This window comes from Trifolium pratense, linkage group LG6 (assembly GCF_020283565.1).
Source record: "Trifolium pratense cultivar HEN17-A07 linkage group LG6, ARS_RC_1.1, whole genome shotgun sequence".
Lineage (NCBI taxonomy): Eukaryota > Viridiplantae > Streptophyta > Magnoliopsida > Fabales > Fabaceae > Trifolium > Trifolium pratense.
Genome location: NC_060064.1, coordinates 44,387,295 through 44,412,140, shown reverse-complemented (window position 1 = coordinate 44,412,140; position 24,846 = coordinate 44,387,295). Strand labels below are relative to the sequence as shown.

General features: G+C 33.4%; 4 protein-coding genes across 6 annotated transcripts; 2 read left to right on the top strand and 2 right to left on the bottom strand.

Moving 5' to 3' along the window:
* Positions 1 to 202: 202 nt before the first annotated feature.
* LOC123888077 (putative receptor protein kinase ZmPK1) lies at positions 203 to 3,058 on the top strand. Its single transcript, XM_045937041.1, has one exon. The coding sequence runs from the start codon at positions 370 to 372 to the stop codon at positions 2,758 to 2,760; it is 2,391 nt and encodes a 796-aa protein (XP_045792997.1). The 5' UTR covers positions 203 to 369; the 3' UTR covers positions 2,761 to 3,058.
* Positions 3,059 to 4,810: 1,752 nt separating this feature from the next.
* LOC123888072 (uncharacterized vacuolar membrane protein YML018C) lies at positions 4,811 to 9,046 on the top strand. Its single transcript, XM_045937034.1, has 4 exons — positions 4,811 to 5,105; positions 5,242 to 5,929; positions 6,490 to 6,910; positions 8,456 to 9,046. The coding sequence occupies exons 2-4, from the start codon at positions 5,348 to 5,350 to the stop codon at positions 8,773 to 8,775; spliced, it is 1,323 nt and encodes a 440-aa protein (XP_045792990.1). The 5' UTR covers positions 4,811 to 5,105; positions 5,242 to 5,347; the 3' UTR covers positions 8,776 to 9,046.
* Positions 9,047 to 12,177: 3,131 nt separating this feature from the next.
* LOC123888070 (desumoylating isopeptidase 1) lies at positions 12,178 to 15,368 on the bottom strand. 3 transcript variants are annotated; one of them, XM_045937031.1, is made up of 5 exons: positions 15,218 to 15,368; positions 14,585 to 14,670; positions 14,393 to 14,490; positions 13,444 to 13,760; positions 12,178 to 12,721 (listed from the first exon to the last, which is right to left on the bottom strand). In XM_045937031.1, exons 2-5 carry the CDS (start codon positions 14,591 to 14,593, stop codon positions 12,321 to 12,323), a joined length of 825 nt encoding a protein of 274 aa, XP_045792987.1. In that variant the 5' UTR covers positions 14,594 to 14,670; positions 15,218 to 15,368; the 3' UTR covers positions 12,178 to 12,320. The 3 variants fall into 3 exon arrangements, with proteins under 3 accessions (XP_045792987.1, XP_045792988.1, XP_045792989.1); XM_045937032.1 differs by having other exon boundaries at positions 15,106 to 15,259; XM_045937033.1 differs by lacking the exon at positions 15,218 to 15,368 and adding an exon at positions 15,004 to 15,054.
* Positions 15,369 to 18,644: 3,276 nt separating this feature from the next.
* On the bottom strand, positions 18,645 to 24,846 carry LOC123888069 (protein root UVB sensitive 4). The gene is made up of 10 exons (XM_045937030.1): positions 23,856 to 24,846; positions 22,686 to 22,832; positions 22,418 to 22,564; positions 21,202 to 21,264; positions 21,029 to 21,105; positions 20,663 to 20,768; positions 20,316 to 20,418; positions 20,088 to 20,236; positions 19,905 to 19,970; positions 18,645 to 19,159 (listed from the first exon to the last, which is right to left on the bottom strand). Exons 1-10 carry the CDS (start codon positions 24,291 to 24,293, stop codon positions 18,920 to 18,922), a joined length of 1,536 nt encoding a protein of 511 aa, XP_045792986.1. The 5' UTR covers positions 24,294 to 24,846; the 3' UTR covers positions 18,645 to 18,919.

The window sequence follows — 24,846 nt, the reverse complement described above, 5'->3', positions numbered from 1 at the left end:
TATCCTCAGCGTGTAAATATGGAGACTAATCTCAAAAATTTGAATAAAAATTTTAACGTTGCTGCAAGCTCAGGTTGAAATATGAGATCTTGATTAATTTAAAAGAAATCCACATCATTTCATCTAAACACTTTTGAATGACTAGCTACAGTTTCTTGTTTTCACGTATTTAAGAAATTAGTTTAATTGCTAAAATATCATACATTAAATTTGTATTTAGCAACATACCAACACTATCCTTCCCTTTGTAAAAATTGGAATATGATACATAAAGTAATGTTGCAGTAGTGTTGCTGACAGTACATTTCTAAGGCACATTTTTAATATAGTTTCTCTTGTTTGTTGATATTTAAACTGTTCCACATAAATATGGATTTGTCATTCACACTCTTTCTTCTAGTATTGGCCTTTTCATTCCAATGTTCATCATCATCATCATCATCATCATCATCATCATCATCACTGAGAAAAGGTTCATCCCTCTCAGTAGAAAATCCAAATGATAAAATCATCTCACATAATGGCATGTTCTCTGCTGGCTTTACTGCCATTGGTGAAAATGCTTATTCCTTTGCCATATGGTTCACAGAACAAAATTCTCTTAACAACACAATCGTTTGGATGGCAAATCGCGATCAACCCGTTAATGGAAAACGATCAAAACTCACCCTTTTAAACACAGGAAACATTGTCTTGTTTGATGTTTCTTTAAACAATGTTTGGTCTTCAAACACAGCATCATTGAAACCATTAGAGTTACATCTCAAAAATGATGGAAATCTTGTGTTGCGTGAGCTTCAAGGAACCAAAATTTTGTGGCAGAGTTTTGATTCTCCAACAGATACTCTTCTTCCTGGTCAACCTCTTACAAGATATACAGAGCTTGTAGCTTCAAGAAGTGAGAGTAACTATTCAACTGGCTTCTACAAGTTCTCCTTTGATGATTCAAATGTTCTTGTTCTTCGTTATGATGGCCCGGATATTTCTAGCTCTTATTGGCCAAAACCTTGGCTGCTAATTTCGCAAACCGGCAGGGCTAGTTTCAATGGTAGCAGAATTGCAATCTTGGACTATTTCGGTAATTTCCTTTCATCAGATAATTTAACTTTTATAACTTCTGATTATGGAACAATTCTACCAAGAAGAATGAAAATGGATCCTGATGGTAATGTTAGAGTATATAGCCGAACTAATGTGTCGCAAAATTGGTATGTTTCCTGGCAAGCAATTTATGGTGCTTGTATAGCTCATGGGATTTGTGGAGATAATAGTACATGTAGTTATAGTCCTAAGCATGGAAGAAAATGTTCTTGTATTCCAGGTTATAGAGTCAAGAATCATAGTGATTGGTCTTATGGTTGCGAACCTATGTTCGATTTTACTTGCAATAGAAGCGAGTCTACCTTTTTAGGGATGGTAAATGTTGAGTTTTATGGGTATGACATTCACTATGTTGAAGTTAGTAACTATAGTTCTTGTGAGAAATTATGCTTACAAGATTGTAATTGTAAAGGATTTCAGCACGGTTTTGGATCGGGAAAAGGCTTTTATAAGTGTTATACAAAAACACAATTGAGAAATGGAAGGCATTCGCCATTCTTTGTAGGAACAACATACTTGAGATTGCCTAAAGGTAATAACTTTTCGAAACAAGAAACTTCCACTCCAGGTGACCATATTTGTCAAGTGAAACTTCAAAGAGTTTTCGTTAGTGCAAGCGAGAGTCATTTTGTGAAGTTTTTTTTATGGTTTGTCACCGCGATTGGAGCTTTCGAGGTGGTCTTCATTTTTGTCATTTGGTGTTCCCTATTAAGGACGCACCAAAATACTAATGCAGACCAACAGGGCTACCATCTAGCGGATATTGGGTTCCGAAAATTCAGTTACTTGGAGCTAAAGAAAGCAACAAAAGGGTTCAGTCAAGAGATCGGAAGAGGCGGAGGAGGGGTTGTTTACAAAGGGATATTATCTGATGAAAGACATGCTGCAATAAAGAGACTTTACAATGCTCAACAAGGAGGAGAAGGCGAGTTTCTCGCTGAAGTAGGCATCATTGGAAGGCTTAATCACATGAATTTGATTGAAATGTGGGGATATTGTGCTGAGGGAAAATATAGATTATTGGTTTATGAATACATGGAAAATGGTTCTTTAGCTGACAATTTGTCATCTAATAAACTTGATTGGAGTAAAAGGTACAAAATTGCTTTAGCAATAGCAAGAGTTTTAGCATATCTACATGAAGAATGCTTGGAGTGGATTTTACATTGTGATATAAAGCCACAAAATATACTTCTTGATTCTAACTTTCAACCCAAGTTAGCTGATTTTGGATTGTCTAAACTCCAAAACAGAAACAACCTCAACAATTCAAGTGTGTCTATGATTAGAGGAACAAGAGGATATATGGCTCCTGAGTGGATTTTCAATTTGCCCATAACATCTAAAGTGGATGTTTATAGCTATGGAATTGTTGTGTTGGAAATGATAACAGGAAAAAGTCCAACTACATGTTTCAAAATTGTTAATGGAGAAGAGGAAAGTGATGGAAGATTGGTTACATGGGTGAGAGAAAAAAGAGGCAGTAACATATTTTGGTTGGAGGAAATTGTTGATCCTAATATTGGATTAAATTATGATAAAAGTAAGATGGAGATTTTGGCTAAAGTTGCTTTGGATTGTGTTGTGGATGAAAGAGATTCAAGGCCTACTATGAGTGGAGTAGTTGAGATGCTTCAATTCCATGGAAGTGATGCTTAGTGAAGTACTATGATAAAATTGTACCTGGTATATATTTTATTTTATTGTCATTTTCAAAATATCAGAGCTAATATGTGAATAATGTATTAAGCTATATGTAAATGAAAGAGAGTTAAAAGTTAACCATTTGAGATTGTGTCTACTAAAAAATGCCAAGTTTAGCTTGTCAAGTTTACTATGACAAGCACATATGGGTTAGTTTTTGTTTTTGGCTTTTCTTAATACTACTAGTTTCTATTTTGTTCCACTTTGTGAATTGTCTTTATCTCCCATTAGGGTTTGATTATATGGTTCTATTGGGTTAAAAAACATATATATGATTATGTTGTAATACTTTTCAACCCAACGATATATTTTGTAGTACAAATATCCAATAAATAGTTATCAGAAGTGTCATAATATTAAGTTTGACGCTATAACGTCAATTGATCATATCATGTGCGTGCACGCGCATATGAGTTTAATAAATGCTAAAATACATCAACTTATTTTTTAAAAAGAATATGTTAGCAACTTTCTTATTTACATCCACATTCTATTACTTTTCTATTTTAATAGTTGGGTGTATGATAGTGTTGGTGTGTGAAGTGAGATAAAAAAATAGATATTGATCAACATATATGAGTGGTGATGAAGATGAGGTAGGACATCACACATACTACTTGTTCATGTTTCAGCAAGAACGACAAAGACACACAGCAAGATAATTAATTGCCAATCAACTACCAGATATTTCAATGAAACATTAATTAGAATTTTATTTTGTTTTACATCATTTATTGTATCTATTTTCTTTATGGTTCTTCATCCAAAATTTTAATCAGTTCTCGTAAGTTAACATAATATGAAGATAACATTAAGATTTGATATTGGTATTGGCTTGGGACCTGGGAGTGTGCTCCTCTTGAGGTCTGAGGTTCGATTCTCTCTGGTGCCAATTTGGGTGGGCTAATTTAGCTTCTTCAAAAAAAACATTAAGATTTGATATGCGAATAGTAAAAGTTTAGAATATGATTAGCGTGCATTTGCTAAAAGATTGAAAAATTTGGGCCTCAAAAGTGGGCGTCCTTTTTTGGCAATTTCTTTAGAATATAATAATTGTCGACCCGTCATAATATCTGACAATGGAGTGTCATTATGGATGTTGGTGCATTTAGGTGTGTGTTATGTGGGTTAGAATCTGAATCAGTTGATCATTTGTTTCCTGTAACCAAATATCTCTTGTCTGGTATGCTATTCTTCAGTGTTGGGTGCTGAGTGGGTGTCCCCTCTTGGTAATCTAGGGTTTTTTGAGTTTTTCTGGGTATGAGGGTGTTGTTAATTTGGCAAATGATTGTGTGGACTATATGGAGCTCACGAAATGATGTACTGTTTTCGGAAGATACTTTTACAGGTAAGTGTATAATCGATAGGATGAAGCTTTTATCTTGGAAATAGTTTCTATGTAAAATTATTTGCATCCCTTGTTCCTTGGTCACTTGACTAGGGTTTTGACCGTGACCACATACCTTTGAATTTGACCACCGACCAATCTACTAATTAAGTAGCAAACAAACACAGTTCGTAAGACAAGTAACAAACTCTGATTTTTCAAAAAAAAAAAAAAGAAACATTTTGTCAACGTACAATACTAAAAAGGTAAAAATAGAACAAACAGGACATGTGAATAGACCGGGGCACCAAAAAGAAATTCCCAAAAATAAGAATGTTATATTCCTAGCCCATTATACCAAAAACAAACACACTCTAAATATTAAGAGATCTTCTTTTCGTGCTCCCTGATTGTTCTTGTATGCTCCGGATATTTCAAAAATATCTCATCGCTATTTAAGCAGAGAATTCAAAGGACTTAAAATTTAAAGGAAAAATAAAATTCTACTACTTAAGTAGCAAACCTTATAAAATAAGAGTGAAGAAAGGATGAGAGATACAAAAATTCTAAATTTCATAAAGATTGCATCATAGGATGCAAACTATTTACTTTTCAGTTTTTTCTATTTATACACTTGCATCCTAGATTGTGAAGGAGTAGAATTGAAAGGCTGGGGGCGCGTAAAAGGCTTGGAGGCGCGAAGAGAAGAACTCAAATTTTAATGTCCATGAACTGTTTAGTAGAGAAACGTGGGGTGCAAATAACATTCACGAAGAAAAATTTGGCTTTGTCACGTTTTGGACCGATTTCATAACCCTTTTGAGAAAACTTGAATGACTCGCAAATTCAGATTCAATTTCACGAACAACGATTGATTCGCTTACGTAATAGAAAATCTATTCCCACAAATAGATTGTGATTTTCTCCTTCAAAGTATAAGTCTTTGATCCAATTTATCACTTTTTTGCAGCTTGTAAGTGATTATTTCCTAGAATTGCTTAATGGGTATTGCCAATTTTTCAATTTGATAGGGTTTTGATTTCTGGGTATACTAGATTTAGAGTTTCAGTATTGATCTATGCAATTTTGAGAAGATTTATTATTTTTAGGTATTGACCCTCTCCTGAGGGTCCCGGTAATCCAGGGTTTGGCCGAGCTAAGTAAAGTCTGGCCAAGAATCGTTCTTGCCAGGAATCGAACTCGGGTTACATAGATATGGTTACAAAAGATTTGGATAGTAAAGCATGGAAATGGGGTTTGGGTTTGATATATATAATTGCTGTTGCTATAATATGGATAGCTGCTAGCTTTGTAGTTCAATCTGTTGTAGATGCTGGTGTGTCACCATTCCTTGTTACTTACATATGCAATTCATTGTTTGTGGTGTTGATTCCAATTGTTGAAATTGGGAGGTATTTAGAGAATTCTTATGGAGGTTTATGGTTTTGGAAGAGTGTTAAGAGTAAACCACATTTAGAAGGAAGGTTAGGGGAGTCGGAGCAGGCTAATCTTCTTAGAGATAACGATGCAAGTGGTGAAGTTGTCGAATCAGTTGTTATTCAAGAGGTAGATGTTATTGAAGATAGGAACAATGGTTCTGAATTGCTTCCTTCGGATGATGTAGTTGAAGGATTGGTTGGTCAAGTTGGTTTGATTGAAAATGTTGATCAAAGTGGGTTGGATGAGAAAGGACGTTGGACACGTTGTAGAGTTGCCAAAGTTAGTCTATTGATATGCCCGTTTTGGTTTTTCGCTCAACTCACATTTAACCTGTCGTTGAAGTATACTACAGTTACAGTAAGTGAATTTGGAATTTTTTCACCTTTAAGTTCTGTTTCACTTCATTTTTTGGCTCAAATTAGCAAAAGTTATATTTTGAAGACATTTTGATGGTTAACGTTGTTCTAGTTTTGTGCTTAATTTGGTTCAGCGAATGGCTAATGAATATAACAAGGTTTTATAAACCATCCACTGAACCTAATTAACCACAATTTTGAATGTCATCTACCATGATTTTCAGGTATTCAAATATACATGATACTCATTATAACCATTCAAATTATGATCAAATATAAATGATTTTCAAGTTATCTAATATACATATATCTATCAACCACAATTTGTGGTCAAATATACAACTGAAACTCGTAGTTAATGACATTTGGAATCATTGTTAATTGTGTCCTGTGATGGTTAATGAGTTGCGACACCTTGTCATATTTAACAATCATCTACTAAACGTAATTAACCATGTGTTTGAACTGCATTAACTATCCAAATAGTTGTCAAATGTTGTTGTCCCATTTCGTGTCAAATAACACACCTCTAAATTAGTTATTTTTTCATGTCATATGCAGTCAAATACAATCTTAAGCAGCGCATCAAGTCTTTTTACCTTCTTGGTTTCCCTAGCATTTTTGGGGGAGAGGTTTACTTGGTTAAAGCTCTTTAGCGTTCTTCTTTGCATGGGAGGAACAATAATTGTAAGTCTTGGTGATTCAAAATCTGGTTTAAAAACAGTTGCATCAAATCCTCTTCTTGGAGATATTTTTGCACTTTCTTCAGCAGGATTGTATGCAGTTTATATCACCCTTATTCGCAAAAAGTTAAATGACGATGACGGGAAGAATGGTGAAGTCAGTATGGCTCAGTTTCTTGGATTTCTTGGTCTTTTCAATGTTTTACTTTTTCTTCCGGTTGCCGTTATACTCAATTTCACCAAGACTGAACCTTTTTATATGCTTACCTGGAAGCAGCTTGGTCTGATTATTGGCAAAGGTTTGTATTCACTATATTATACATTTTCTTTGGAATTTGATGAATTGGCTTAGTTCTTTATGCATTTTACTATAGAAATGAAATTGTTATTTGGTAAGAGTAGATCAAATAAACAACAATCGTGATTATGGTTTAATATTAACATGATTTAAAATAAGATATTATTTCGCATCACACGGGTATGTCAGAATCACGATGATCCACCGTGATTTTCCAAAAGCTACACGTTGTAGCTTCTGCAAAATCATGGTGAATCACCGTGATTCTGACATATTCACCGTGATACCAAACATAGGTAATTGTTAATGTTTTATTTATGAATGGCATACCTATTTACCCTTTATTCTTAATGATGCCCTTTACATATTGTATTCTACAAATAGATATACCTGTGAGCATTCTTTTGGATGGATATGGCTCCTTTGAATGGTTCTTTTTAGATAGAAAAATGAAGAATTATAACTATTGATGAGAAAATCAAGATGGTGGATTTAAACCAATTTGTAAGCATTGATTTTCCGATCAACAGTTATAACTTAAAATTTGTCACTTTTTCCTCTGCAGTGAATTTCACTTTAGAAGGCAAATCCCTTTTATAATGTGTAATTGCATATTTCCGTGTCTGTGAGTCCTGTCAGTAGTAGGTTTGTTGATAAATTATAAGCCAATATGTATAAGGTTGACATTGGAAACTTAAAATGAAAAATAATCTGAGAGAAAACTTGATGATAGCTCCTGATACAAACTTCTTAACTTCAAACAATTAAGTTTCGGTAGCCTAGGGTGGCCTAGTCCGCGATGGTCGGTCCATTGTGGAATCTGGGAAGGGTCGAGTCAATATATATGCACAACCATACCTTTTTCAATGAGAATGGAATGGGAGTGTGGAAAGAAAAAGAAGCCGCCAACTTTTTACTGCATAATTTTTTATTCCTTAATCCTTATTACTAATTTGATTTCCGAGGGAACACATCTTATTTTTATTGTATGTCTGAATCATTAGCTGAAGATTTGCTAAATTTTCTTAAAATGTCATTTGTGTCATTACACTTAATTGCCGAGTTTCTCATTCTTCGTATAAAGTTCTAAGGATCTTTGTTTGCTGGTAGTAAATATTATTTGTCATTTTTATTTGTGATTTTACTGCAATCACTTTATCTTTGAGTGATAAATGTGCATAATCTATTAAGCAAGCACTTCATTGCTACTTCCATAGATACGACCTTTATGGCTCTATATGTAACAAAAAACCATGTTTGGTTTGAGAAATATTTTCTGTTTTCATTTCTTATTTTTGCCTTTTGATTACAAAACCATCACATTATTTTCATCTTGGTTTCTGCTTTCAAATATCTATACATGAAACATTGACAACAACTATTTCGTTTGCACTTTCCATGTTCAAATATTTGAAAATTGGAAACAAATTCAATATAGTGTATGCCTTAACGTTTTTTCGGTTTTAACTTTTCCCTTTAATTCATGAATCCTTTCCTCATTCTACATTATTTAACATTTACATCTTATATTTCCTTTCATAACTAGGATTGCTGGACAATGTGCTGAGTGATTACTTATGGGCCAAGGCAGTTCTTCTTACATCAACCACAGTAGCTACAGCTGGACTCACAATTCAAGTTCCATTGGCTGCCATTGTCGATACCATCACCGGACATTCTCCTCCCTTCATGGATTACCTTGGAGCAATAGCCGTAATGATCGGCTTTGCGGGAATCAACATTCCCGCCGATACTTTTAGCAAATCAACAGAAGCTACAGCTGTGGAATTGAAAATTGAGGATGCAAGTATAAGGGATGAAGAGCATGCTTTGCCAAGAACACAAGATTCAGCTTCTGTACCATAGTATGTACATTGCATTACTTTTAGTTATTAGTTTCAAGTGTAATATATTTTTTTGGTACCACCAAATTTGTTGCAATAACTAAAATGTAGAGGAAATAGTATAAAAGAAGTATACACATTTTAATTTGAGACTAGGGTTTTCTCAATACACATTTTCACGACTAGTACTATTGAGTTTGAGGCGTGAATAATGTGGTGAGTGATCGGCATGCTTTGTATTTCTAGTACTAAAAGAAATAAGAGACGGAGTCGTGTGGTGATTACATGGTGAATTATTCTTTCGCCTTAGGATAATATCATAACGAATACTATCATCGTTAGATATGTACTAACTTCTGAAAACCTTGCATAGTAAATATATTAGCAAGTTGATCATTAGAATTGACAAAAAAGAGAAGCTCTTATGACTTTCGAGATGATCTTTTATCTAGGGAAATTGCACTCTACTTTTATATAATTTGTCTTCTCGTGAAAAATTGGATTGGACGAAACGTGCATAGTCTGGTTTCTACTTGACAAAGAAACATCAATATGCTTTTTTCACATTCATGAAACCAAACTTCCATCATTGAATTTGTTGCAACCAGAAGTGAGATTTCTTATCACTTGCATCTTTTGTGATGACAAAGAATATGGAAACTTAGCAATTTTCATGAAATTCACACTTAGCATGTTAAACTATTGTTTGCTTATGATTTAGAAAGAAGTAATTTTTCAATGAAACAAGTATTTTGACTCGAAAATATGCTAAGTCTGTAATAATTCTTAGTGGTAGAGACATATTATTTTATACGCAGAGGTTGAGGTTCGAACTTCAAACACTTCATTTATTTATTTTAAAGGTGAAATTCCGGTCACAAAACGGACAAATAAAAATTAACATTTTAATGGAGTATTGTATTAGTATTGAAGGTGAGGGTGAAATGCATGCTGACATTTTTGACAAAGAATCTTTCCAACTAATCCTATATACACGTTGTTGTTTGATTTTTGGGACCATGCATTCACATCTAAGTCACATAAATGATGAGGTCATGCATCTTTTGATTCACACCTAATCTAAGTCACATATATGAGCTCATGTTTTTTTTTAAGGAGAAATACTTATATGGACACAACCCCAAATAAATATTTGCTAGGCACACATACATAAAATTAAAAAAATAAATGTTTAATAAATTAGTCATATCATCTAATATCGATGAATTATTTTATCTTTTAATTTTTTTTAAAGTATGTATGTATGCCCAACACTTATTATTTGGTGTTGTGCCTAAGCAAGTGTTTCTTCTTTTGAAATGCGTTATTTCATGACCGCCACCATTTTCATAGTTCTACTTCTACATTTGACTAAATCGTTGCAATTGCCTTCACCATTGTTTGACTATAGAAACGTTTGAATAATATTCTATTCAAATTTATTTATTTAACTTAACTTCAGAATTCAGATTACCAGATTCTTCAGATAATTTATTTATTTAATTTAAAAGTCATAGAAAAAATAGAGAACATTTTTACTTAAAATAAAATATCAAAGAGACGAAAAACAGAGCAATATTTTCACTTCAAACATCAAACAGTAAGAGAAACAGAGAAATATTTTCACTTAAAATATTGAACAGACAAAAAATATTTGAGTTGATAATGTAATTTTTTTACACCGACTAAATATATGAACTAAATTCATCTTGAATATTTCTCAAAAAAAAAAAAAATCATTCATCGTGAATATAACATATTTGGATTGAACTAGTTAAAAAAACAGTATAGTTAACCAATTTTTATAATTTAATTTTATGATCGATTCAGTGTAATTTTTTACACAGACTAAATATATGAATTAAATTAATCGTGAATATCACATTTTTTAATTGAGTGAACTACGCACAGTACAGATTTTACCGGCCAATCTACAAAACCACTGGAACCTTATGGAGAATAATAAAGTGATAATTGATGAAAGTGTGTATATCAAGAGTATTTGACACAAATATAATTATCACGTTAACATCCTCTCCTAATTAAACTAAGTTTTAAAATGTCACATGAACTCAATTATTAATTGGTAAGAAAATCACATTATTATATATAATTCTAATTTCAGACTCTCCACAATTTCATCTTTTCATCATCTTAAAGATGAAATTTAACAATTAGAGTACTTGAAAACAAACTAAAAAAAAAAATCAAGACCTAGAGTCTTATCACATTATACTAAATTTAAAAATATCCAATGAACTCAATTGATAAAAACATCACATTATATATGTAAGAGCCGAAATTCAAATCTCAACCACTCCACTTAATCATTAAAGGTAAATTCTTAACCACTAAACTTCTTGAAAAAAAAGAAAAACTAAATTTAAACAAAAATCAACAACCTTGAGAGTCTTATAAAAAGAGGGTTAGGAAGGATCATCTCTATTGATCTTGGTTAATCAAAAGAGTATTTGACATAGTGTGTGTTTGGTTTGACGGTTGCTAGAATTGAGTTTGGAAGAATTGAGTTTGAGAGAATTGATTTTGGTTAAAAGTGAGTTTAGGTAACGTGATTTATGTTTGGATACATTAAATAAAAGTGATTCTTATCAATTTATGATGTTAGGATAATTGGTATCAAAATTGCTTTTAAACTTGTAAATTACCAAAATGTCTCCAACTCCCACCAACTCCAACCAATATTATTTTTTAAAGAGCAGCTCGACACTGGTAAACAAAATCCAATAAAATCACATGTATCTCTCTTAATAACACCACCACCTGTTTTACTTTCAGAAAAAATAAAATAAACACCACAACTTTTGTCAAAATTAAAACACCACCATCATTCATTTTTCTAGAATTTTTCCAGAATCTTCAATAACCTTCTACCTTTTCTCCTTCCATCTCTCAACTTTATCATACCCTTTTTTTCGTTTCTCCTTCCCCATCTCTCAATATTCTTCTACCATATTCTAGCAATTTTTTCATCTAATCTCTCGTTTCCCTCATCATCAACATGCTACAGTGCTCAAACAAATTGGTGGTGTTGTTGATTTTAGAGGGGAAAAGTAACATGTAGCTTGTTCGAATGGTGGATCTGGAGGGTGAATTTGGGAAAGACAATATGTCAAGGGCAGATAGTGAATAAAAAAGAAGAATAAAAAGCATTTAAAGAAAAGATCTCCAAATCAATTTTCCTTTGACGCGGAAGCTTGGAATTGTAGCTTCCATTGAACTCGCGTTTGGAGTGAAGAATCACGTTTCATGATTCGTTTTTGTTTTTATCCAAACACCTAAGAAATTGGAAAACTCGCGTCTGGAAAAGCAAACTCGCGTATAGGGCGTAAAAACGCACAACCAAACAGACGCATAAAGCCACTAACTTCAAGAACCAAAATACCAAAACATAGGCATAGACTCATCCACAAAACAAAGAGTGATTCAATTGTGTCTCAAATTTAATCCAATAATCCACCACAATAAGTTGCAGTGACATTGTATACATGAACAAATTGTTAATAATCATATTAATTAAAAAAAAAAAAGACACAAAAACAAGTGTAGCTAACTCTGTGACACAGAAATATGGCCATGTCTTTCCATGACTCTTCTAGCAGCAAGTGTTGCTGCTTCACTAGCACGCATTGTCCCGGATGCCATTATTGCATTAAATTCTTTCATGATCTCATCTTGAACCTTGTTCCTTGCATCACCTAGAGGATCTTTGACAACAGTATTTGGCTTTTCAGAAGATGATACCGCGTTTTCTGTCTTCTTATCTTCTTCTTTGACTGCTTCCTTATTGTTGGTAAGGGTTTTCTCCGCGGATGAGTTAGGTACACTTGAACTTTTTTGGATGTTGGCTGAAGCAAAATTTGGAGAAGGGTTTGATGAAGGCCTAAATTGTGGTACTTGTGGAACACCGCCAGATTTTAATGTTGTCTCTAGGTTTTGTATCATTGGCACTGTAAAATTGAAAATATAGAAGTAAATAATCGATTTATGTATTATGCAAATCAAACATGCATGATCATTAAAAAAATTCATTTTAGACACCAACATATGTTGTTTAAAAAAAACTACTACAAATGTGTGCAAAGTGATGCAATGCTAAGTAGAAAAGCCACAAAAGTGTTTGAGGGCTTATTTAGACTGAAACAACCCTACAAAACCAACTTGAAATATTGATGAACATGAACTATTTATAAACTCAATTTCACGCCATGTCTGATTCATTGTGGACCTCTTGACACCCCAACAAGATGAGACATTCAAAGCGTGACTCGAAAGAGGCGGCCAACGGATTTTGCCTAAACTCTAGAACCATCTTAAATTCGGATTGAACTAATCTTGATCGACTTTACAAAACTAACTTATAATATTATAAATGCCACCCATTATAAACTTGTTTCAAAGTCATGTCTATATAGAATTCTTAACGGTTCTAATAGAAAAAACAACTATTAGACAAAACTAAACCTTAGAACACAAACAACACAATATTTATATGAAAACGACTAAGAAGTTTTTCTAAGTTGTCTATGGTTAAACAGTTTCTACAAGCCAAAAAGGTTTCACTAAATGAACTATGTTACTTCAATCTATCAAACAATCAAAAAACATACTCATATCGACAAGAAACAAAAGAATTTCTGATATGAGTAGAGTGTTATAAGAGATAACTTACACATAAGAGCACCCATAGGGCTGCTCATAACTTCATTAGGGAGCTGAAGAATATAATCAGGAATGGTAGCACCAACCAAAAATTGAGCAACTTCGTTGCTGAAGTTGTTGCAATTGTGTGTGAGCAAACTATAGGTTTCTGGCAAGTACCGCGGACTGATTTCCTGCAAATACATTTCAAACACATCCTTGGGAACATGTGTAACACCTAAATCTACCACTTTAAGTGGTGTTCCATATTGTGTTGATCCAGCAGGACAATGTTGTATGCCACCACCAAAGTAATACTCATTGCCATAAACCACAATTCCAGTGTGCCTGAGACATAAAAAGAGCACCCAAAATTATAATCTTTCAATGTTGGTGTGTGGCTATAGTATGACAGAATTTAAACAAATTGCTATTAATTTCGTATATTATGTCAAATACTCCCTCCGATCCTTTTTTTTTTTTTTGTCTAGTAGCCTAGTGGCTAGAAATTCCACCTTAAAAGTGAATAAGTGGATTGTCCAGGGTTTGAATCCTGGCTCATGCATAATATATGCGATGTCCCTACCAACTAAGCTAGGCTCACGGGACTCCCTCCAGTCCTTCTTATAAGAGTCAATTCACCTTTCTAAATTCATTAAATAAATACTGTATCTTGAAAGGTGAAGTGTCTCTTATACAAAGTACCAGAAGGAGTAGTAAATTCGAAGAAGCCGTTATCTTCAACAATATGTTTTTGACAACAATGTATATTATGCCAACAAAAAATAGCACACATGAGATGTTGGCAATGTACATTAAAAATTACAAGAGGAAAGAACAACTTATGGTATTCAAAAGTTTCAATCCAATTAGTAACAACCCTCTAATACATTATTTTAGAATGCAACAACTAATTAAAGAATTAAAGAAATAGAACAAGATCATTATGCTATAGACCTACAACAAGTTGAGACACTCACCATATTCCTTCAATAGCTTTCCCCAAAAACGACATTGAAAGTTGTCGAGCAAGCCCTTGGCTTAGATCATAAACATTCAAAGTAACCCTATAACCCTCCTGCAACAATTATAGTAATGCATAAATGCTAAATGTATAAAATGACAAAGAATGAACCAAAAATCAATTTTGCCAAGATTCACTATTTACATACCTCAGCCATTTGGTGCAGTTCAATGAAAATTTGTCAACCAATCAGAAACACTTAAGAGAATTCTCAATAGAACCGATCACAAGAACCTAACAGCAGAAAAAACCACATGAGAAAAAAAAACACAATTTTGAGTAAATATATGAAAAACATAGCAAATTAACATGTCAATTCATTGCATTCTACAAAAAAAATCATCATGAATCAGAATCACTCAAACACAGTAATTAAACAAAGCAAATAATTATATCCCAAAAAAAAACAAACACGTATTACACTAAAGAAAACAACTAAAGAAATAATTAAGTAATCCTCTACAAAACAAAATTACCCTTTTGAAAGAAAAACAAATCAATCTAAAACCCAGATAATATTCTTTTCAAAAATTCAAACTTTCCCGAAAAAAAAAAACCTAATTTTACCTACAATGGTGTATCTAATAAGACCCAATTGAAAACCAAAATCCAAACTTGAATAGATTCATAGATCCAATACAAATTCATCACCCCAATTAAAAATAGTACCTTTAGAAAGAAAGAAGAAAAAAAAAACTCCAAAATAAGAGGAAATTCACAAACCGCCACAGAAAAATAAAATAAAATAAATCTCAATAAGAGAGATAGAGAGGGAAATTACAAGGAGAAGGAAAGAACAATGAAGGAGATGAGAGAAGTGCGAAACACGTTTTTTATGTGAAAGAAAGAACAAAGGAACAAAGTGCGAGAGAGAGGAAGGTTCTTAAATAGGGACAGAAGCGGTTTAAGATTCAATACGACCAACGTTATTTTTCACTTTTCTTGTTGCATCTATCGCCTTCTAGAATCTACTAACCACTTATTCATCTACACGTGTTTTTCCAGTTTATTAATTAATTTTTTTTTCAAAAGATTTTATTCAATTTTATTTTTGAATATATAAGATTCTAAAGAATAAATTTATTTATGTATAATTATGGACAAAAAAAAAATCATGTATAATTCTCAACTAATCTTTATATTTTAAAAGTTTCTGAGAATATTTAAATGTTATCCAAATATTTTTTTTAAACACCTATGAAAATAAAAATCATGTATAAACAAAATTTATACATATCTTGCATTAAAATATAAATAAATATAGGGTCAGATCAAATGACATCAACCAGTTTGATATCGAATGTTACACTTCTCAGTAATATTTTAATCGATATAAATTTTATAAAATTTATCGTTGGATTGAAAGTTTATATCATATAGATCATTTGTGTAAAATTTCACACAAATCCAAAATCATTGCATATGCTATTGCGACACATAAAAATTAACGGCATATAAAAAAGGACGCAAACCGTTAATTTTGATGTATCTCAATCACATATCAAATGATTTTGGATTTGTCTGAAGTTTTACATAAATGATCTGCGAAGGCGTGCTTGGATAATTATGGTGAGCACGCAGTACATTGTAAAGAGTTTTCAGGCTTCAAATATAGGCATGACTTTGTCCGAGATGTCCTTTTTTATGTTTTTAGGCACACAGGAATATCTGCAAAAAAAGAGGCGCTTGTGAACTTTTTGATCGACCTACAAGAAGGACGGTCAACTCTCAGACCGGCAGATGTTATGGTGTATGGGGGTAGGCGGGAAGCATGCATGTGTGGATTTGACTGGAGTTTCGCTTTTACTGTTGGACGGGCAGCTCTAAAGCTGCTTCAAGTAAAGTGGTCAAACATGACAAAGCTTGTTCTAATAATCAACCAGAGGCTGTGAGTCTTCTGCAAAGAGTTCAAAAGGTTATGAACAGCAATGTTGTGTCCCGTAGAACTATGAATATTGTTTTTAAGAGAATATATTGGTTTTGTTATTCAAAAAGGGTTAGCGACGCAACTTGTTGCTCGTTTACCTTTCATTCATATGTAATTTCCGTATATATTTATTAATATAATTTGAAGGGTGGTTTTAAAAACTTCAAATAAATTATCTATATAATATAAATTTTCAATCTAACGGTGGATTTTATAAAATTTATATCGGTAAAAACGTTATTGTGAGGTATAAAATTTGGTGTCGACTAATTTGTGTCATTTGATCCTGACCCATAAATATAATATAAAGTACTTGAATATAAATATAAAAATGTTATTTTCATTGAATATTTGGGGACGAAGTCTCCGCAAAGGGTGGATAAAATCTCATCCCCTTTCTCGGAGGACTTTCACCCCAATCTCATTTCCATCGAATAAATTTCTCGCCTTCAAATCTTCAAACTGAACAATTCCTACATAAATCCACTTACGGATACAATTGTAATTGTATCCCTAATTATATCTATTTAACCACTGATTGGACTCTTATTAATTGATCGTATTTGTTAATTTACATACATGGTGTATGATGATATGATGGGATGGTTGATCTACTACTATACTAGTTTCATGTCTAAAGATCCTATGCACTTCCTCGTCCGGCTCTTCACAAAAAACTTCATTCGCAAGGTTCATGGCATCAACAATAGGGGAAGCCATGTCACTCCAATATGAGGTATCTTGAACACAAACAGGAACTGCTTCAACAGAAATAAAAAGAATCTCTTTCTCGTGATTTAAAATGTTTCCCACAAACATATAAGTCATAGCCTCTTTAGACCTTATAATATCATCAACAAGAGGGTCTATTTCTACAACAATTTTACTACAATCTGCAACAATATTCGGAACTGAACCTTCAAGTGGCTTCTCGACATTTGAATTATTAACGATAGGTCACACTTTGGGTTTGTTTACAGTTGTAGACCTTGTAGTAGCTTTATGAGTCTGATACTTGCAATTCTTTACAAAATGTCCAATAATCTAACATGGGTTACAGAAAAGGAGAATTTCTCATACTCAACATCCACATAAAAATCAAAAGCATTCCTTTCAACGAGAATTCTTTCGCGTAGATCAGAAGTAAAACCAACCTCGATTAGAACTTTGGCAAAATGGCCGAAAGTTCTCTTCATAGTCACCTCATCAAGTGTCAAAGGAATGCCAAGAGCCCTGCAATTTCGAACAATATTTTAGGTCGCCAATATTCACGAGCAAGACCATGAATGTGTATCCATGTTTGAGCAATGGTGTGTTGCACAGTGTGAGGGTTGAAGTCAGCTTTCCAAGTAAAGGTCCGAAGGAAACCCAATGAAAGATTCCAAGAGCCAATGGATCTTATTGCACTTGGTCCATCGAGGGATGAAAAAAATAAAATTCAAAGTAACCTTTCCCTAATGAAACCATGGACCATTGGTTTTGCAAAACTTTAAATTTTTTGCCTTCAAGTCTAGCATGAGAAGTGGGGAGGAACCCTTTGGGAGAGTGAACCTCCCGTGAAGCACATTTTGACAGTCTAGGACACCAGCCAAATATTCATCTTCATATATTTTTATTGAGATTTGCTTACCTTTCAAATACAATCTAGATAACAGTGACAAAAGAATGTTGCACGAATGGGACAAAGCTTAAGCAAATGTTTTTGTAACAGATGATTGTGAGGTGGTGGAAGCCATAAGAGTACAACCGAAAATGATTTGAAACAACCAATCGAGTATGATCAAACACAGACACAGACAGCAAATAGAACACACACAAACAGACACAATCAACCGGAAGCAATCACAGAGAAAGAGAGTATGTTTGTTGAGAACCCAAATCAACAAATCACAAGAGCGAGGTTGAAATGAAGCAACAAACCTGGCACGCGATGTTCAGAACAAATGCGGAGACAAGGGTGAGAAGCTTATCATCCACAGTGGCAGCACCGACGGAGATTAGAACTTAAACCCCAATTAGGGATTTAAGTTTCAAATTTTCAACAGGCAGTGGAGATGCAGACATCATTACATTAAGAATCAAATGCAAATTGCAGAACCGGCGTCAAGAAAATTGAAGAAAAAAGTAAAGAAATTGTACTCTGTTAACCAGAAAATGAACTTCATAGATTTATCTAATTGAAGAAGTTAAAATATATTTTTCATTTAAATTAAAATATTTATCCCAAATGTTTATCATAAAGAAAAGAAATATATGTATGTGATTGGTACATAACAAAATCTTGAGATGCTTAAAAAGACCTTTCACAATTCATTATTTTTTTACATATTACAGATCAAACAATTGATTCACTTAATAAAAGATTTTAACAGTATAAAACATATAACAAATACATTTCTTTACTTTCTTTTATACAATTAGGATTAGGATACCTTACTTTTTCCACTAAAGTTAACCAATACCCTTAAGGTTAATCTTTAATTTAAAATAAATAATAAACCCCAAACACTCCCATGATATTAAGGAGCCAACCAAATTTTGAAAAACCATCTTTAATTAATCACACACAAAACTATATCTAGCTTGCTCTTGCTTTGACAATAAAATGTTCTTCACCACCCAACCCATTCCAACCATTTGCTCAATCAAATTAGTTAGATCCCTTTCTGCAGACCTCCTGCCATCCTCAACAATTACAAACCAATCCTCAAGTGTTGAGTTTGATGCATTGTTGTCTCTGATAATAATCTCCGACTTACTTCTGTTCGCAAGAAGTGTCCTTCTGATGTAGCAAGCCTACAAATTCGGGAAAAAAAAATGTTATAAGAAAAGATCATTAGAATAAGTAAATCAGGTTTCGGGCCAAAGCGCGGAAAAACTATAGTCAAGCCATTTAGAAGGATTTGGAGTTAAATTGTCTGATGTTAGACATTTTCATGATAGGACGTTATGACGTCACCTGATTCACGTAAAAAACTGTACTCCTCTCTTATCATAGGAGAGGATTTTATCATAGGAGAGGAACGGGTGGATATTGAGAAACATACGAAGTCATGTTCAATGGACCCTATAAAAATAATTGTTGGTTGCTCCAACTGATTTTGGACTTGTTTGGATTGGTTTATTTAAACTTACTTGCATAACTATTTGCAAGATTGTTTGAGAGAGCTTATGAAAACAACTTAAGACATGTTCATAAGCCGTTTTTAGCTTATTTCCATAAGCTCTCTAGGATAACTTGTGAAAACAGCTTATAGCTTATATATAAACAATTTGACTTTAATTTTATCTTTTGTTATAGAAATAGCTTAACATAATCACTTAAATGATAAGCACACAATTAAGTTTTTTACCCAAACAAAGCCTTTTGTATCTTCGTTTAAAAAACAAACAAAAAAGCATTTTGTATCTTTCTCTGACATAGTATGACATTGACAGAAGGAGCATCAGAGGATTCAAATTAGATAGCAGCAACGGTACGTTAATAACAATATTGATAATAGTAATAATTGAAAAATCATAAGAAGAATAGTCTTATCACCTGCAACAAACCCATAATTATATGCGCTGCTTCGGCTCCTTCTCGGATGGAGAGAAGGATACGGTGCTAGAAGATTGCCACAAACAAAAAACAAGCAAAATAAAAACAATTAGAATACAAAACTACTTTATAGGTAAGGAAGAATAGGTCCATCAAGATACTCTCATAAATAATTATGCTCACCTGCGGAGTTCTTTTTAAACCTTTGAAGATCTCCATGCATACAAAGTAATAATCCTCGTCAGTTATGCTTCGTATTGTCTCCATTGACCACTTGGGTATTTGATCCTTGGGATTTATGCACCCTATTCTAATCGGCCACACGCTTTTACCTGAATCATATCTCATTAGTTGACTATAACCTCACCATAGAAAGTCCTAAACATGAACATAAGAGTTAGTGCATATCACCTTTAACTCCCACAAAGTTAATTACTTCTTTTTCGCTAACCTCGGCCGGGGAAGGCACGTATCCAAACTCAATCCAGGTGTTCAAAATGATTTCAAGCCTATCCTAAAACAATAATACATCAACAAGACAGTTAAACACATATTCTCAAAAAGTCATATACTATACAATCAAATGCTGTTTGATAAATAAAGGAAAGAAAAAAACGCAAGTTTTTATAAGAATCGAACATGATGCGGAACCACAATTCTTTTCTTCCAAAATCACTCAGTTTCAGCCTCTCAAGTATAATATTAGAAAATTTTCAATCCGTACACAACCTCATAATTAAAGCCATCAGAAAACCTACCTTAGTCAAGGTTTGCAGATGGACGTGTTTTAGTCCTTGATAAATCCCGAAAAGGTCCATAGAAGCAAAAAACGGATAAACAAAGAGATGGAGACCTGCTTGTGGTCTTGCAAGCCAGGAGAAAACTGAAGTTAGAAAACAAGGTAATTTATTCATACAATAAAAACATGAAAAATATATCATACACTACCAAAATATAAGTGATAAGCATATACATCCTGGCCATGTAACAATAGTTAAAACTTTTTTCCCCTTTTATTTAGAACGATAAGCTCACAAATTCTTAAGGTAAATATACTAAAATCAGCTCTAAGTTCCACAGCAAAACAGATAATAGTAACTTTTTATGATGGATAAAATAGCAACCTTTGATGGTTTCCAATCCACATATTAACAAGGGCGGCAAGCATGAGACCAAGGATGTCAAAGCACACTGTTTGAATCTGCAATATATTAAATGTTCATAATAAACCCATGAGTATATATACAGATTAAAAAAAGATAAATAAAAAAGAAAAGAAAAAAAAACTCATGCTAACCTGTGCTTTAGCAGAAATTTCACCAAGGTTGTCTGCTTTTGCAAAACTTTGATGAACAGCTGACTGCGTAAACAGAACGAGAATATCAAAATTGACGGGAAAAAGGAAGTATATAAATCAGTATATAGATGACAAAAGGAGGTAACTTTTGCAAGACACATGCTCTATAATGAACTTAAGTTATGATATGAAGAGTTGCATAAAAGTATATGTATATGCGTGGAATCTTTAAATAAAAAGGAAAAGGCGGGCAGTGCATAAGTTCTGCAAAATCATTATATATTAACTATCCTCATGTCAAAAACTCAAAAGTGTCTTATGCATTATTGGACATGGATTATACATTAATATGTGCTACAAATTAAAACTGTGGTGGTTAAGTGAGGGAAAGAGAAAGAAAGCATTTAGACAGAACTCAGAATAAGTGTGTTCTTTAAGTGAAGAAAGTAATTAGCAAATTAGGGAACTAAAGAGTAACTGCTTAACTACCTAACTGTTGTAATAACAGCCTAGCTGACTCAGCATAAGGAAAAACCGAATGCTTAGGAGGAGGTCTGATTCACATCTATTTAACTAATGACGATAAGCAGGTACAACAAGAAGGCAAACAGTTTATATGTATGAAGTATATTGAAGACCAAGAGATCCACTGATAGAACACACAACAAAAAAATCCCTGAATTTCAAACATGCTGATAAGACAGGGCCCGTTTGTTATAGCTTCTTTTTTTTTTTAAATGATTTTTATAGGCGTTTCACCTTTTTGTTATAATTGTGTGTTAAAGAGAACGTTTTAATAAAAAACTTCAGATGATAAATTGGTTTAAAGATTAAAAATAAACCATAAATTATAAAATCAATAGAATCGGAAACGGACACTTCTCTTTCCAATCACCTGTGCTATTCTTCCCTTCTAACGCCCCACCCCGACATTTTACGTAATTTCATTCAACATTAGGAAATATCTAATAATTCGATGCATAACTATAGAACATAGCTTTCTTTATTTCCCTCATATAGCTAATATTCTTATATAACAGCTATCTTACGGACTATTGTTGCTACAGATACACTCTATATTGAAGATATACAGAAAAAAAAAATTCATTTAAAGAATAATATCATCACGTGAATAACTCTAAACCAAGAAAGCTTTTTGAAAAAGAAAAGAAAAAATGTAATAGAAAACTTAATATGATTGTGGTTTGATCCTTACCCGAGTTGCTAAGTAGCATGCCAAGCTTATTTGTTTAGCAATATTGGCAATAGTTGCAAGCAGCAGGAATAATTTTGGAAATGTGGGAGTAAGTAGCTCAAGTCCAATGCTTCCAACAAAAAGAACAGATGTAGCGAACCTGACTCTCTTTTTATAACAGAGAGGGAGAGAGGTGAAGAGAAAGATAATTAGATTTCATTTATGATTCGAACATGTCAAATGAAGTTTCAATTACCATCATGCACTTCAAAAACGGAAGTTAATATACCTTTAAATTGGTATCAAAAGCAGAAGCTAGGCTAGCGGTGTATATGCATCTGCTTAGTCGTCCAAGACCATCTTTTAAGACCCAATTAAGGGCAGCCGCTGATGGAAGGGAACTGGAGTATCCAACTCCTATGGCTGTAAACATTGCCTGAGGTTAATTGATTGTAACATAGTAAGTTCTTGTTCAATATAAACAAATACAAAAAGACCTAAAAGAACGTTCATGTAGCTAAATGGTGGATACATAGTAGTAGTACAACACAGTTACACATCCATCCATTATACAAAGAACCTTATTTAGAGCAAGTTTGGATAGATTTCAAAGAAGCATTAATGGAAAAAGAAACATTAAAAACTTCATACAATAATCACAAGTTCTTTTTTTTTTTTTTGACAATATAGTTCTTAAACAATATAGCTTCTCGTATAAGGTAGAATTAGTTGGTGCATGAGTGCATCTCAAATTTTGATAAGTAAAAACATCTATAAGCTTATAAGGACTGTTTGTTAAGTGAAGAACAGTGTATATATTTTTATTGAGCAACTCTCATAAGCTAAAACCTAATCTCCAAACTAGGCCTTAGATTGCTCGCTTCCTCCCCGTACTCATGACAAGCACAACCAAACCAACACATGGCAACATTTTTTAAATTAAGTTTGAATCTTTCCACTTGAATTCATGCATCATGGACTATCGATAAACAAAAGCAAACAAATCCAGCACATAAAATGACAGACACAAACCCCCCCCCCCCCCCCCCCCCCCCCCCCCCCCCCCCTCTCGTGATGTGCACAGGACACTACATAACACTGATAAACCAAGTTTGCAATTTCCTCAATGAATTCATGCATCAGAAACAATCAATCTTCTAAAAACAAACAAATCCATCACATAACTGGACATATATCAATTTCTCTCTATATCTCTATCTCCTCGCAGGCCACAGCATGACAATACAGTGATACACAAAATTTGAATTTCCCACACAAGTTCACACAACAAATGGATCATCAATTCTTAAAAAGCAAATCAATCCACCACACAACATGAAACAAAACAAATCATTAGAAAAACAAAACCCGCCTACGGTTTTAATTCAAACAAACTACAGCCCCAAAAACCACTAGCTTAGCTTATTAACAAACAAAAAACCAACAATTTGTAAAGCACCTGAGTAGCAAGAACTTGAAGTGCAGAACTGAAAACACGATGAAGCAGCTTCCACTTCACATAATCCATGTAATTCTCACTCACATCTCTCGGAATAAAGAAATCCCTAACAATACAACCAAACACCCTAAACAACCCATCATCATTATCTTCATCAACAGAACCACCACCAACAGTAACCAACTCCAAGCAGCTACCATTCCAGAAGAATCTACTGACTTTGGTTGAACTCCTAACCACAAAGGGTAACTGAATCGGTTGCAAACCTCCCTCAACTCCTCCATCAGAAGAGACACAATCAAGAGAAGTTCTAAGTGATGAAAAAACTTGAACTCTTCTAAATATCAAATTTTGATAACTGGGTATTGATTGTTTTGTTCTAGGGTGGGTTTTGAGAAGGTTCCATGATATAGGGTGTGTGTGAAGAGAGAATGGCATGAGAATTTGAAGGTGCAATAATGGTTTCACTCCAAAAAAAATTCTGAACAAGAAAGTGAAATGAAATAGCTTAAAAGAAGAATCTTTTTGAGTGGTTCAAATTGAAGAGATGAACAAGTTTGAATTTTTAGTCAAAAAGTAAAGAATCTAATTCTAGTTTTTGTAATGGTTTTAATGACCATTGATTTATTAATATAATAATAATGAATGGTTAAGATGAAAAATTGAAAGTAGCAACAAAAAGGCACTATTTTTTAATTTAGGGTTTATGTATGTGTTGTAAAAGATAACAAAAATTGATTAAGAAGAAGAAGAGGGTTGTGGAGGAAGAGGGTGAGAAAGTGTGAGTGGGTAAGAGGGATATGGTGGCGAAGGAAGGGGGAGACAATGGAGAATTTGGCGGCGGAGAGCGGTGAGGTGTGGTGATTTGGCGGTTGGGAGTTGGGAGGAAGGCGGCAATGCCGTTGAAAACTACCGGCGGCAGTGTGAAATTAAACAAGGTTATCTTCTGTTTCCTCTTTCCCATTCCATGAAATTTTTTAAAATTGACCTT